Here is a 13,031-nt window from a genome sequence, read left to right on the forward strand (position 1 = left end):
AGAAATGCTCCCATCTCATCTAACCTTCCCATCAGCTGTGCCCGGCAGGTACTGGTCCCACAGGGCCTCCCGGAAGTATGTCCCAGGGAAGGGCATAAAACCTACCTGCTGACAAGCAAATAAGACGGGGCCAGTGGCTAACCCGAGCTTCAGGTCAGCCGAGGTCGGTTTGCCCATCTGGTCAGAACACGAGGTGAAGTCCAGGACATCATCTATCAGCTGGAGAGGAAGAAAGGGCTGTCACAGCCCCGCCACACCAGTGACCCCCCCGCCCTGCCCGCTGGACCGCACCCTTCCAGAGCAGCAGACCAACCTGAAAAGCGATGCCCACGTTCTTCCCGTACTGATAGGCAATCTCATGCACCGCTGGGTCAGGGCATCCCAGGACAGAGACCTGAAACAGAGGATCCCGAGGTAAGCTGCTGGAGGGCAGAGGCAGGGTGGCGGGGACACTGGTCCCCACAGGGAGGGGATTCACACCTCCTCCTCCTTAGAAAAGGGCCGTGAGGCTGGGTGTGCCGCCTCTGACCGCTCTCAGACCAGTCACAGACAGAGCACCTGTATGTCTGACCTGTGGAATAAAGGACTTCAGTCTCAGACTGCTTTCTTAAATTTCAAGAAAACTCGCCTTTCCCACTTCCTTTCACTAGACAGGCCATCTTTCCCACCACTTAGGGAAAAATGAGACAGGACTAGACCAGTTCTGCAATGCGGGAGACCTGGGTTCAATCCCTGGGTTGGGAAGATCCCCTGGAGGAGGGAAAGGCTACCTGCTCCAGTATTCTGGCCTGGAGAATTCCATGGATAGTCCATGGGGTCGCAAAGAGTCAGACATGACTGAGCAACTTCCAAAAGAAAAAAAAAAAGACCAGTTCTGCTAGTCAGCCTTTCTGACGTGCAAACCAAACAGACTACAGTATCTGAAATGCTGTCTTCCAGCGCCTGGCAAACCTGGCCCAACTGTTGGAATTATTTTTATTTTTCTACTGACTTACCCTTATTTTAGGGGTAGAGATCTGATCTGATTTAATCGTACACAGGATGTGGCCATCGTTCATTTCCCCATTTGTAGTCCTTATAATCATTTTCAGTGATTTCACTTGATTCTGAAAAGCTGTTTTCTCTTGGTGTCTGTAACAGCCTCAAGCCTCATGCTTCAGACACAGGTACAGTTCTTCCGTTACCTAAGGACAGTCCCTGATCCTACTGTTTCCATGTTTCTCTCACAAGAAGTCATGTACTGTCTAAAAGCTTTTTCCTCTGTTCGGTGAGGGAACAGGACTTCTAAGTCTTCTGTAAAACTTGAAAAACCCAGCTGGCACTGGCCACTCCGCACTTTTCCTGCCGCTCTGCTAAGCACGCAGAGCAGGCCCGGCCACACGTCAGAGACGGGGGTGGGCTGGGGTGGGGGAGAACACTCCTCTAGGGGAGAGAGGGCCTGGACTGGTCCCGAGAGCCAGACAGAGCTCTTCTGGGGCTCCTGTCTGACCTCAGCCCTCACCTTTGTCAGCCTCGGGGGACGCGGGGGACCCTGCTGGGCACAGGTAGGTGGGCGCCACAGCGAGCCTGGGGGCTGGCTTCTGCCCCTCAGTTCCCACGTGACCTTCGTGATCCTCTGTCTGCGCGTCAGTTTCCTCCTCTGTGAACCCAAGGCTCACAAGCACCTACAGCAGAGGCTGGAAGGAGGACACGTGATGCTACCCATGCCCCCCCACCGTGCGGGCGTCTAGCTGTGACCCCAAGTGTGTGCCAAGACTGTGACCAGCCCGCCTCCACTGCTGTGCCAACAGGAGCCCGGGGGGTGTCCCGGCCTGCTGCAGCCAGAACACAGAACCTGCTCAGCCCTGAGCAGGTTTTCAGGGACTGAGTGAAGCCCGGGCCCGGGTCACGTTTGGTTACATGCTCTCGATAAAAACGCACATGTGGTAAAAGGCCAGGCAGCTGCTTACTTGAGTGAATAATAAACTCAACTGCTCTCAACAGCAAAGACCTTACCACCGGCAGGCACTGGCCCACGGTGGGCCGCAGGGAGGGATCCGGGAGGCCCCCGGGGGAGACGGTGCAGAGATTCTGAAAGAAGTCAAGAGATGCATCAACCTGGCTGAGAGAATGAGTGAGTAGCCAGGCTCGGGCAGCCTGGGACATGCTGAGCCCAGAAAACAAAGACATCCCCTTTCTAGACAGAAATAACTTGTAAAGCAGTTCTGTAGAGGGTGATGCTATTTCCTATGCACAAAGCAGCACAGAAATACAGACTTCCTTCCTGAGAAGTCGAAGATCTTTAAAAACGCCATTCTATTTCTAAACTCAATGGGTTAAAATGTATGGAGTACATACAATAAGCACTGTGCATTACCTTAGATCTCACGACAGCCTATAAATATCTCTTCTGTGCTTGACGAGGATAAAAGCTAACAACCACTGAGCACTCTGTGCTGGGCGCTATCCTGAGGTTTCTCACGTTGCCACTCACTGAGGAGGTCGGCGCTGAGACACAGTGGGGACCAGGCGTCGCAGGACGAGGAGATGGCGAAATCAGGACCGAACCCGGGCGGTCTGCCTCAGAGACAGGTCCCTATCACGTGGGGCCTTTAATGGGCCTCAAAGTCGAGGCTCAGAGAGGCCAGTCACGGTGCTCAGGAAGCAGAAAGCCCCGAGTCCACCTCACCGTCCCCCCCCAAAGCCAGGCAGTAAAGGGACATTCCTGCTCAGATTTCCCCACTACAACGTGAAGAGCACCCCTCCCCACGGCATAGTCCTGCTCCCCCTGCCCCTCGAGGACTGTCTGAACCAGGAAAGTCAGAAGCGACACAACGCAGAACAGAAAGAAAGGAGGTACGCTGACATGCACACTTCTTGTCCTCAGCCTCAGAGAGACGCCCCCCATCTGATTCCTGGAGGAGGGTGGAGGGGAGAAGGTAGAAGAAAGCAGAGCTTAGCTAACCGTTCTGTTTGAAGCAGGTTTGCAGCCAGGCCATGGGGCGCACAAGTCGAGGGTGGGGGTAAGACCCACACCTCTCGGGAGACTCATCTACGCCTTTCCTCAAAACCATCAGAAAGATCACATTGACAGGGGCACAGCCCTTGACATCTACCGAGCATCTCTGTCTTTAAAGGGTGTGTTTACATCACTATGAGAGTTAATATACGTACTGTGGTCTTATTTATTAAAAATAATGGAGATTATTGGAAAAAAAAATTTAAAAAAATAAAAATAATGGAGATTATTGGAGCTCCACCATTATATTAAAAAATTACCAAAACAGGTGATCGTCAGAAACCAATGGAAAACAGTGGGAGAAAACTTTTTCAACATAAAATCACAGATAAAGGGTTAATATTCTTCATATATAAAGAACTCTTTAAAACTGAGAAGGGAAAAAGACCAACCACCCATCAGTAAAATGGGCTAGAGACATGAATATACAATTCACAAAAATTAAAGAACTGAAAACAGACCTTCAGCATCTTAAAAGGAGTTCTACTTCACTGAGAAAAGAGAAATGTAAATTTGAACTCCATTGTAACACCACGTCTCATCTATCAGGCTGTCAAACACTCGAGTCTAAGGCTACATTTGGTTAGCGTGGCTGTAGGAAAACAGGCAACCATGTTGACCGTGGGGCTCAGGCAGACAGCCCCGGGGAGGAGCACACAGTCGTTCATTCCCAGCCAACAGCCCTGGTTTGCCCGCCCCACACCCCCACTTGGAGCTGGATCTGGGCCAACAGGTCCTGGGACAGGCCGGCCACAGAGGCAGCCCAGGTCCCAGGCCACAGCCCAAGCACCGCAGCCCAGCACCACGTCTGCGCCCCACCCCCCCCACACACACCCCCTCGTGTGCAAGGCGGCAGTCATACAAAGCCCAGACACGGAAGCAACCCAAGTGGCCAGCAACAGACAACTGGTTTAAGAAGACATGTATGTGTGTGTACACACACACACAATGGAATATTACTCAGTAACAAAAAGGAATAAAATACTGCTACTTGCAGCAATATGGATGGAACTTGAGAATACTATACTAAGTGAAGTAAGTCAGAGAAAGACAAATATGATATCACTTATATGTGAAATCTCAAAAATAATAAGAATTATTGACTACAAACCAGAGAGTCACAGCAAAAAAACTTATGTTTACCATAGGGTGCAGGGATAAATTAGGAATATGGGATTAACAGACAGAAACTACTATAAGTAAAACAGATAAACAACAAGGGTTTACTATATAGCACAGAGAATTATATTCAATACCTTATAATAACCTATAGTGGAAATAATCTTGTATCTATCTATCTATATATCACTGAATCACTTTGCTATATGCCTAAAAATACAACTATATTTCAAATTAAAAAAAAAAAAAAAAAGATTCTTGACAACTAAATGCAACATGAGATCCTAGACTAGATCCTGGGCCAGAAAACAACGTTCCTATTTGTTCTAACAATATTATGAGAACTATTAAAATTTGAATAAGGACTATGTGTAGATTAGATAAGAATACCATAATTAAAAAAATAGGCATTCTACAGCTATGACCCACAAACCGAGGTTCTGGGGCGGCCCTCTGTAGCTTTGACAATAAGGCACCAGGAAGACAGTCCACTGATTCCAGGCCACATGCAGCGCTCAAGAGAACAGAAATTCAGGGGGAAAAACACGAGAAAATGAATGAATACATGAATCTGCAGGGTTATCATACCCAGTTCTGGGTTCAGATCTCCGCTCAGCTACTGCCTGACTGAAAAACACCGGATGGGCCACCAGATCCCTCTGGTCTCATTCCCGTGAGGCTTTCCGGGGAACAAGGCAGTGTTCACTGGTAAACTACACAATGTATTTTCGTGACTACGTACAGAAACAAACAGCCAATCACCTTTTAAGATTACTTCTATTTTAACGTCAATCAGTGTCCCAAAACAATCCTGAACAGCCCTCTTAGATTTAATACCATTTTTCATTAAACAGTCCTCAGGACAATGAATTGTAAGCTGAGAGGTTTCCTTCAAATTCCCATGACATCCTGAATTCCATCAGTTCTTCTCTAATGATTCTGATGTTTAAATTCTCACCCCTTCTTTTTGGTGTCTCTAATTTGCTTTGCATGTGTTCAGAGGCCACGTGTCTGCGTTTTAAATACCAAAATCACATAAAAATAGCAGTTTTGAATATATAACACCTCTGGAACATCTCTCCCCATAGCCACTTATATATAGAAACTTTTATTCAGGGAGCTCACACTAGCATTCTGCTTTATTATTCTGACAGCTCTGGAGCTCAGGAATAAATCACAAGAAAAGTGGGCAGTTCAGGGCTGATGTCAGCCTGCCTCCTAGTGGACAGCCTGAGACATTTCATTTTTAATGAGGGTGGAGCCCTGTTAACATGCAGGTCCACTTGCACTTGCCTACCTGTGACGGACGAGGTCCTCTTTATGAACCAATGCACGTGCGACCCTGTCTTTGGCTTCCTAAGCAGAGGACAGCGAATGCATGTCCCCCGATGACATGGCTCGCTGAGCGCAAGAGCTCCCGGTCAGGCTCCGGGCAGCCGGCTCTGCGCCCTGTGGAATGTCCACTCTGTGGACAATGGCCCGCAGTGTTTCAGATCCAACTGCCCCGCTAACGGCTGTGCTCCTCTCTGCAGCCTCAGACTGTGAAGATTTCACTGTCACCTAACACACTAGCTGGGTCTCCAGCTTCATGGAGACGTTGGCCATCAAGGGTATGATGAGCAATGAAACATCAATGTTCTTAAGATTAATTAAGATTGAAGGCCACCATTTTAAATCTTTGTTTTTTTTAATTTACCATTCTCCAGCCTATTCTATTTTTATCTGTCTTTTTTTAGAAAACCACACTCACAATTTCTGGGAAATTAAGAAAAAAAATGCTCTTTCAATAAAAAGACAAAAATGGCTGAGATTGTGGCCATCATGTTCTGCATAATTCACATTCCTTTGGGTTTCAATTGGGTCTTTTTAGGAAGAAATGTTGTCCTCATTCTTTTTTGGCTCAATTACGACACATTTCTTGACACTTTCCCAAACAGAGACATTACTGGCAAGGGGCTTTTTCACCTGAGAGGCCTGAGAAAAAGCTCTCTTCAACTGTAATTATGTTAAGAGTGTATCGTGGCAGCAACTGACACTTGCCCCTTAGGAGTCTCCCTTTCTTGTTGTTTTAATCACAGGGACTCTTACTTGGCCCAGTTTTCATCCTGTGTATCTGCTAGGCTGAAAGACGGTCAGATGAATAATTCTAGGCAGGGAACTGTCTCTCATTCATGGGCTAGCACTGAATGATTAAAGACAATATTGATTTTTAAAAAGGAAACTATGTGAAGAGTGGAGGGAAGGCCACAGAGAAAGCAAGGGGTACGGAAAAGTTATGGCTCATGCTCAGCTTATACTTGGAAGTAGAAGGGCTTTTTTATATTCCATATAACTGGGAGGGATTTACTACTCATAGAAGAGGACACAGAACACTGGTACAATCTATTAGTTGGATATTTCTGCCCAGGTCAATATTTAAGAACACAGCATAGCACTTTTACACGTTTTACATGTAAATTGTACAAGACTGTGTGGTAACCATGAGGGAGACCATTTATGATTAGTTGTTCAAAATGTTGCACCCATTTGGAAATTAGATTGGGGAATATATTAAAAAGCTTGTTTTGATTTGACTCCTAGGAGGAAAGTTGATGCCTAAACAGCAAAAATGAAAATCACAGCAGAAGTTCTCTCTGCTGTCTGGGGATGCAATTCTCTTCTCAATTACTCTTGGGATTTTGGTCACTATTTTAAGATTCTCCAGTGCAACTTTTTCTATGAGAATTAGCTCCCAAGAAAGAGTTAGGAGGCCTTTTTTTTTTTTAACTTGAAAAGAAACAGAACGTACATACTGCTTTACAACTGTTGGCGATCAAACTTGCAGTCTTCTTGAAAGTCTTTTCAAGGTAGTGTGCAAATCTTTCATTTTCATTTTCTTTTGACCCGAGCTGAAGAAATTCACCTACAAAGAAGAAAAGGGGTCAGGTGAGGGTTTTGGAAATTTTTTTTGGCGGGGGTGGGGGGGGGTTGTTGCTGGTAAAATACTAAGAATGAATAAAGAAGAAAAGTCAGAATTAACCTACCACGCACCAAATCTTCAATCACTTGGGTTAAAATAGATATAACAGTTGTATTTCCAATTCGTGCCAGAGCTATTGATGCTGCAGAAAGAATTAAGTCGCCAGCAAGGACAGCCTAGAAAAGAACAAAAACCTTTAAAGTGTCTGAGCACTGGAGCCAACAGTGAAGTTTCTCAGGAGAGAAGTCGGAATGGGAGGAGGGAGGGTTCATCCTGGGTCTCTGCTTTTCCTCTTCCTCGGTGGGATTATTTTACACATTTGGGACCCTGTTCGGAATCTCTGGGCTCTCAGACATTACCCAGTCTGTCTCTTCAGTTGAGAGCTGAAGAAATGAAAGCCTGGAGATGGGAAGTGCCTGACCCCCTGGTTTCATCCTTGGCTGCAGCGAAATGCATCCCACTGCCTTCATTTAGTTCTGGGTCATTCGTTCTCCCCTCAAATCATGTGGCTGCACCTCTGCACTTACTGTTTCTTCTCCTCAAAAAGCCCCTCCCCTCCACCTGGCGACTCCCCTGCAGGATTAGCTCAGGCGGTACCTGCAGGAGGTCCGCTGAGACCCCTCAGTCTGACCTGTGAGCACAGTGCCCTTTGGGTACTGCTGTCTTCCCACTTTTTTCTTATTTGCCAAACCCCTAAGGGCACAGACTGTGAATCACCCAGCTAGTACTTGGCACACACCATGGCCTCACGCACACTTTGCTCAATGAAAACTAAGCCATGGAAGCTTGGCTCTAAGTTCCAAGCTCTTAGTACACTATTACACTGCCTCTCATTCCAGAACAAAATATTTTTTTCACTGAACATGCATCAATATTTTTTCAATTTTCTTTAGATGATGAGTTAAACATTTGCACTGTTATTTGCAACTAATTAGAAATCATAAAAAAAAAAAAGAAATCATATGATTGAATTATATGCTATAATCAAGTATACTAATTTGCATACTTAAAGATATGCATAAGTGTTAAAGTATAGTTATCAATGATAAGAGTTCATGGAAATTTTAATCCCTAGAATATGCAACATAACGACATTTTAAGTCTTTATTCCACACAGCATGTGGGACCTAAGTCCCTCAACTAGGGATTGAACCCATGCCCCCTGTAGTGGAGGCTTGGAGTCTTGACTGCTGGACCACCAGAGAAGTCCCAAGCTTTTATTGTCTATTAGTTCTCCAGCATTTAAAAATTAGTGATGTTCAGTTTGTTTACCAACTAAACATCATTTTATACAACATGTACTGTACGAGGTACTGTAAACACACACTGATGAAGTCACTGTATACATCGTGACTTAGAGGCACACACATCCACCTCTGCCCTACTGCCCGAGACGCTGAAGCTCAGGACCCCCGAGCTTCTGCCTCTCTCCTCTCTCGGCCCCGGGGATCCCCGAGGCCCAAAGGGAAGTGAAGCTGCCAGACTGGGGATGGCCGGGATGAAGGGTGAAAGGAAAGCAGGGCTCGTGCGGAGGTACTGTGTGAAGGGATCTTTCCTGGTCACACAGCAGGCTTGTCTGGGGGGCAGACAAGGGGAGGAGACTCGCAGGTGGCCCCGGGCAGGGCGGGCCAGCCTCGCAGCTGAAAGAGGCAGCGAGGCCCCCAACAGCAGAGGCACTCACGAGAGGGGGCCAGTCAGGAGCAAATGTCGACTTGTTCACCTCAGCCTCCACTGCCCAAAGCGTTCAAGTATTAACGGCTTTAGAGCAGGCCCTGAAAACGGACAGAGCAAACCGCAAGCCATGTCAGAGGACACAAAACCTTTTCCTCTAAAATTGGTGATAAGAGGCTTACAATTGAAACTGCAGGACTAGATTATACAACAGAATTATGTATACTAAAGCAAAACCAGCATGTAAACATGGTAATTAAGGTATTATTTCTTCTCCGAATACAGTTAGCAAACAGGTGGGAACCAGGTACTACAGACATGTGAGGGACAGGAAGGAATGGAGACGGAATACGTCTGTGTGTGCGCGCGCGCGCACCTTTGTGTATTTATACTTTTTTTTTGTTTTATTTACTTGCCCTGACACTCTCACATGTGGTGGTTGAGTAATTCAGGTGAATCTGAGTAATCTGAGCCCTAGAGGAAAAGGTGTGATTCCTCATAAGAGACACTTTTTGGATAACTACAAATATGCTTTCCTTAACCAAATTCTATGTAAAACTGTGATTAAACAGAAATAGTAAGTTTATCTTTCTATGGTGTTATCTACGATCAAACATCTGTATATAGATGAAAACTATATACAAGGAACTATTTTTGAAAGCTAGAAGACCACATTTGATGAAACATATTTTCAACATTTGAGACAAATCTGAAAAATAAACACAATCCAAAGAGTGTGGCATTTAATATGAAAGATGAAAAAACCCAAAAAGTCGCACGTACCTTCTTTTCACCCCAGATCTTATTAACGGTGTGTTTTCCTCTCCGGGAACTTGCATCATCAATGACATCATCATGGACCAGACTGGCAGTGTGGATCATTTCTGCAATTAAGGCAATGGCACGCTGGCTTGCTTGCACATTTCTAGTTAACAGAAAGCAATGCTTTTTAACAGAGACGCCGCCTATAACCTTCTCAGCAATCATCTTGTGAAAAGTGGACATTGGATCTAGGATAAAGAATTTTATTTCTCTAATAGAAATTGTATAAAAACTTTGGCTTCCCTACACAGCCAATTCTATCATTTGGAGAACATTTAAAAACACAGGAGATACTGTGAATCAAGATTATGCTTTCGGGACACCACATTAAGAAGCAGAATTTGTATAATGAACAACAAAAGAAGGATAAACAGCTTATAAGTCTGGGCACTGGACTGAAAATAATCGTCTTTTGATGTCCTGTAACAGTGGTCTTGGTCAGTTGATCAAGTTTACAATTAGATTACAACTAAATTTCAGGAGTTGATGGGGAAGATAGGTGAAAAGCAATCTAGAAAATCGTGTGTTGAAGAACCACCAATCACTGTTCAAGCCTTTTAATACCGTCTTACACGTTTAGTATGGAGAAGGAAGTGGCAACCTACCCCAGTATTCTTGCCTGGAGAATCCCATGGACAGAGGAGCCTGGCGGGCTACAGTCCATGCGGGTCCAAGAGTCGGACACGACTTAGTGACTAAACCACCACCACCACATGTTTAGTAAGAAGACCTCCATAACCAAGATAGCTGGAATTCATAATTCCACTTGGCCACTGACACTGGTTATCAATATGAATTGGTAATTCATTCATACTGGAGTTTGAGTTCCAATTCATGTCTAACTTGTGCATTAGAAATTTAAACTTTCATTTCCCACATTTAACACAAAATACAGGAAAAGCACTCCAAGAAGATACATGGATATGAGTTCTACAGCTAAAAGGGGGCTTCAATTTCTTTTTAATCATGATTATTATCACCATCAATCTTCTACGGGAATTTTAAAAAACTGAATTTTGAGAAAATCAAACTGGGAAAATAACCAACTGAATTTCTTAACCTAAAAACAGAAGCCTGGATCAAACACATGCTAACCAAATGTTTCACTTATTCCTCTAGCTTACTTTTCAAATATCATGTTCTCTCAGGAGAAAAGTGAAGGGGATCCTGAAATGTGATGTTATCTTTAAAAATCTAACCTGAATGTCTACAAAAGCCAGTGCTCCTTCTAATGCCTCAGTTCTAGCAGAAAGCCATGAAAAATGATGTACAGCTACAGTACAGATGCTGGAATTTAACTACTAAATCAGCCTGAAGACTATCTTCCCATTTTGCTTTAAATATAATTTTAAAATATAGTGCTTTGCCAGCAACTCTTACCTAAGATTTTTAGAACTAAATCTCAGAACCTTCCAACTGCTTTTAGCTTGGAAATAAACTGTAAAGTGCCACTTATTATTTATTAATGTCACAATTATACCTGCTCTAAATACTTCTGGATGACAGCCTCCTTCGCAGTAGGGAGGGAACAAATGATCTGGTAAGACCACTTTAGTGACTGAGAAAATGGAGCTTCAGAGGGCTTCTAGGAGCTTGCTCCAAATCTCTCAGTGAGACACTCACAGACCCTACAGGAAGAAGCTTGGACCTTAAATATTTTCCAGGTACATTTACTGGGTCCTATCTTTTTTTGAGTTGAATGCACAAGAAAAGATGTAGACTTTTACAGCCATTTTAAAAATAGACTTTCTTTTTTTTAGAATATTTTCTCAATGAATTTCAGTCTGATGAAACATATACTTGCTATTGGTTAACAGCAGACTCACCTTCAAACACTGGGAAGATGTCATCTAGCCTTTCTCTGGCATTTCTAGGTCGGGCACCATTTCCATTATCACAGCAGCAGGCAAGGGCCCTGCTGAGAAACTGCAGTAAAGTGGCAGTGCTCAGTGAGACACTGGGGTGGTTTGTTTTTTTTTGTAATTTTAAGATATTAAAATACAGAGATTTCTTGAAATAATTTGAAATTTAATAGACTCGGTATGTATGTAAAAATACCATTTTGTATGCCTAAATTGATGAAACCAGGATTCTTGCTTAGAACATTCTTTGGCATCATGACACAGCCCCTACATAGGATAGCATCACATTTTCGACGCTTCCTCATTTTATCTGATGTACTTTTTCCTGCACACTTAGGCTTTCACGCGTGTGAGATTCTGTCTGGAAGATGCTGCCACTGCATACCCAAGCACAGCACAGTGGTCTGGAAGCCCAATTTACAGATTCCGGAAACAACTCACACTGTGTGAAGATGAAATCTTCCAAGTACTGAACCGAATCATGCCTTCAAAAAAATGGGCACCGTTTCTACTTCCTGCTGTGAAAGAGCGGCCACACTTTCCCAGCTCCTGGGAGAGCAGCCAGGAAAAGCCAGCCAGGCGAGACAGCGGGAGAAAGGAGGCTCCGAACCTCAGAGAGCAGAGGTTCTTCTTGTCCCCTGCGCGTCACACCTGCAAGAGTGAGCGATGAGGCAGCCAGCCCCTCACCACGTCAGGGGTTCCCCCTCATCAGATTCACAACATTATTAGAATGAAGAATTAGAAGCACAGATGGGCATAGATGGAATAATATAATGACCTCTCCACATACCCTTCACCAAGCTGACATGTGACTGAAGTAAAACACTTTTTCCTCCTATTCATGCGGATGTACAACGCTGTCTTTAAATGACAAGCAAACCCTGAGAGTGAGAAAGTTGTCTCCAAAAAGAAAATCAAACCTTGTCAATGGATTACTCTGACTTGCAACAAGTGAAGGAGGCAGATAAATTTAAATAGTAAATGTGGTTGTCACTTTAACAGGGTCAGAGACATATCTATTCCTAAAACTACAGGGATTGTAAGACCAGAAAGTCCTCAGGTGGGTTACAGGAGGCTCTACTTCCAAATATTTCATTATGTTCTTCTGTTTCTCTCTTCTGACAATTCTAAAGAGAAGCGTTTCACTTTGCCTGTTAGCACTAGCGTCAGTTCAATTCAGTCGCTCAGTCGTGTCCAACTCTTTGCGACCCCATGAATCGCAGCAGGCCAGGCCTCCCTATACATCACAAACTCCCAGAGTTTACTCAAACTCATGCCCATCAAGTCGGTGCTGCCATCCAGACATCTCATCCTCTGTTGTCCCCTTCTCCTCCTGCCCCCCAACCCCTCACAGCATCAGGGTCTTTTCCAATGAGTCAACCCTTTGCATGAGATGGCCAAAGTACTGGAGTTTCAGCTTCAGCATCAGTCCTTCCAATGAACACCCAGGACTGATCTCTTTTAGGATGGACTGGTTGGATCTCCTTGCAGTCCAAGGGACTCTCAAGAGTCTTCTCCAACACCTCAGTTCAAAAGCATCAATTTTTTGGCACTCAGCTTTCTTCACAGTCCAACTCTCACATCCATACATGACCACTGG

The 13,031-nt window shown here is 44.7% G+C and overlaps 1 protein-coding gene across 2 annotated transcripts in view; it reads right to left on the minus strand.

The window, feature by feature from the left end:
• Positions 1–13,031, minus strand: part of PDSS1 (decaprenyl diphosphate synthase subunit 1) — a 40,110-nt gene that overhangs the window by 9,019 nt on the left and 18,060 nt on the right. Inside the window, exons 1-6 of one of the 2 annotated variants that reach the window (XM_043883627.1) lie at positions 11,396–11,474; positions 9,531–9,672; positions 7,141–7,252; positions 6,910–7,019; positions 314–394; positions 106–219 (exon numbers count right to left, since the gene is read on the minus strand). In XM_043883627.1, coding sequence (XP_043739562.1) covers positions 106–219; positions 314–394; positions 6,910–7,019; positions 7,141–7,252; positions 9,531–9,629 — 516 coding nt within the window. In that variant the 5' untranslated portion in view covers positions 9,630–9,672; positions 11,396–11,474. Of the gene's footprint in view, positions 1–105; positions 220–313; positions 395–6,909; positions 7,020–7,140; positions 7,253–9,530; positions 9,673–11,395; positions 11,475–13,031 lie in introns of those variants that run through there. The other variant, XM_043883626.1, reaches the window with a different exon arrangement.

Source organism: Cervus elaphus, chromosome 23 (assembly GCF_910594005.1).
Source record: "Cervus elaphus chromosome 23, mCerEla1.1, whole genome shotgun sequence".
NCBI classification, from domain to species: Eukaryota; Metazoa; Chordata; class Mammalia; order Artiodactyla; family Cervidae; genus Cervus; species Cervus elaphus.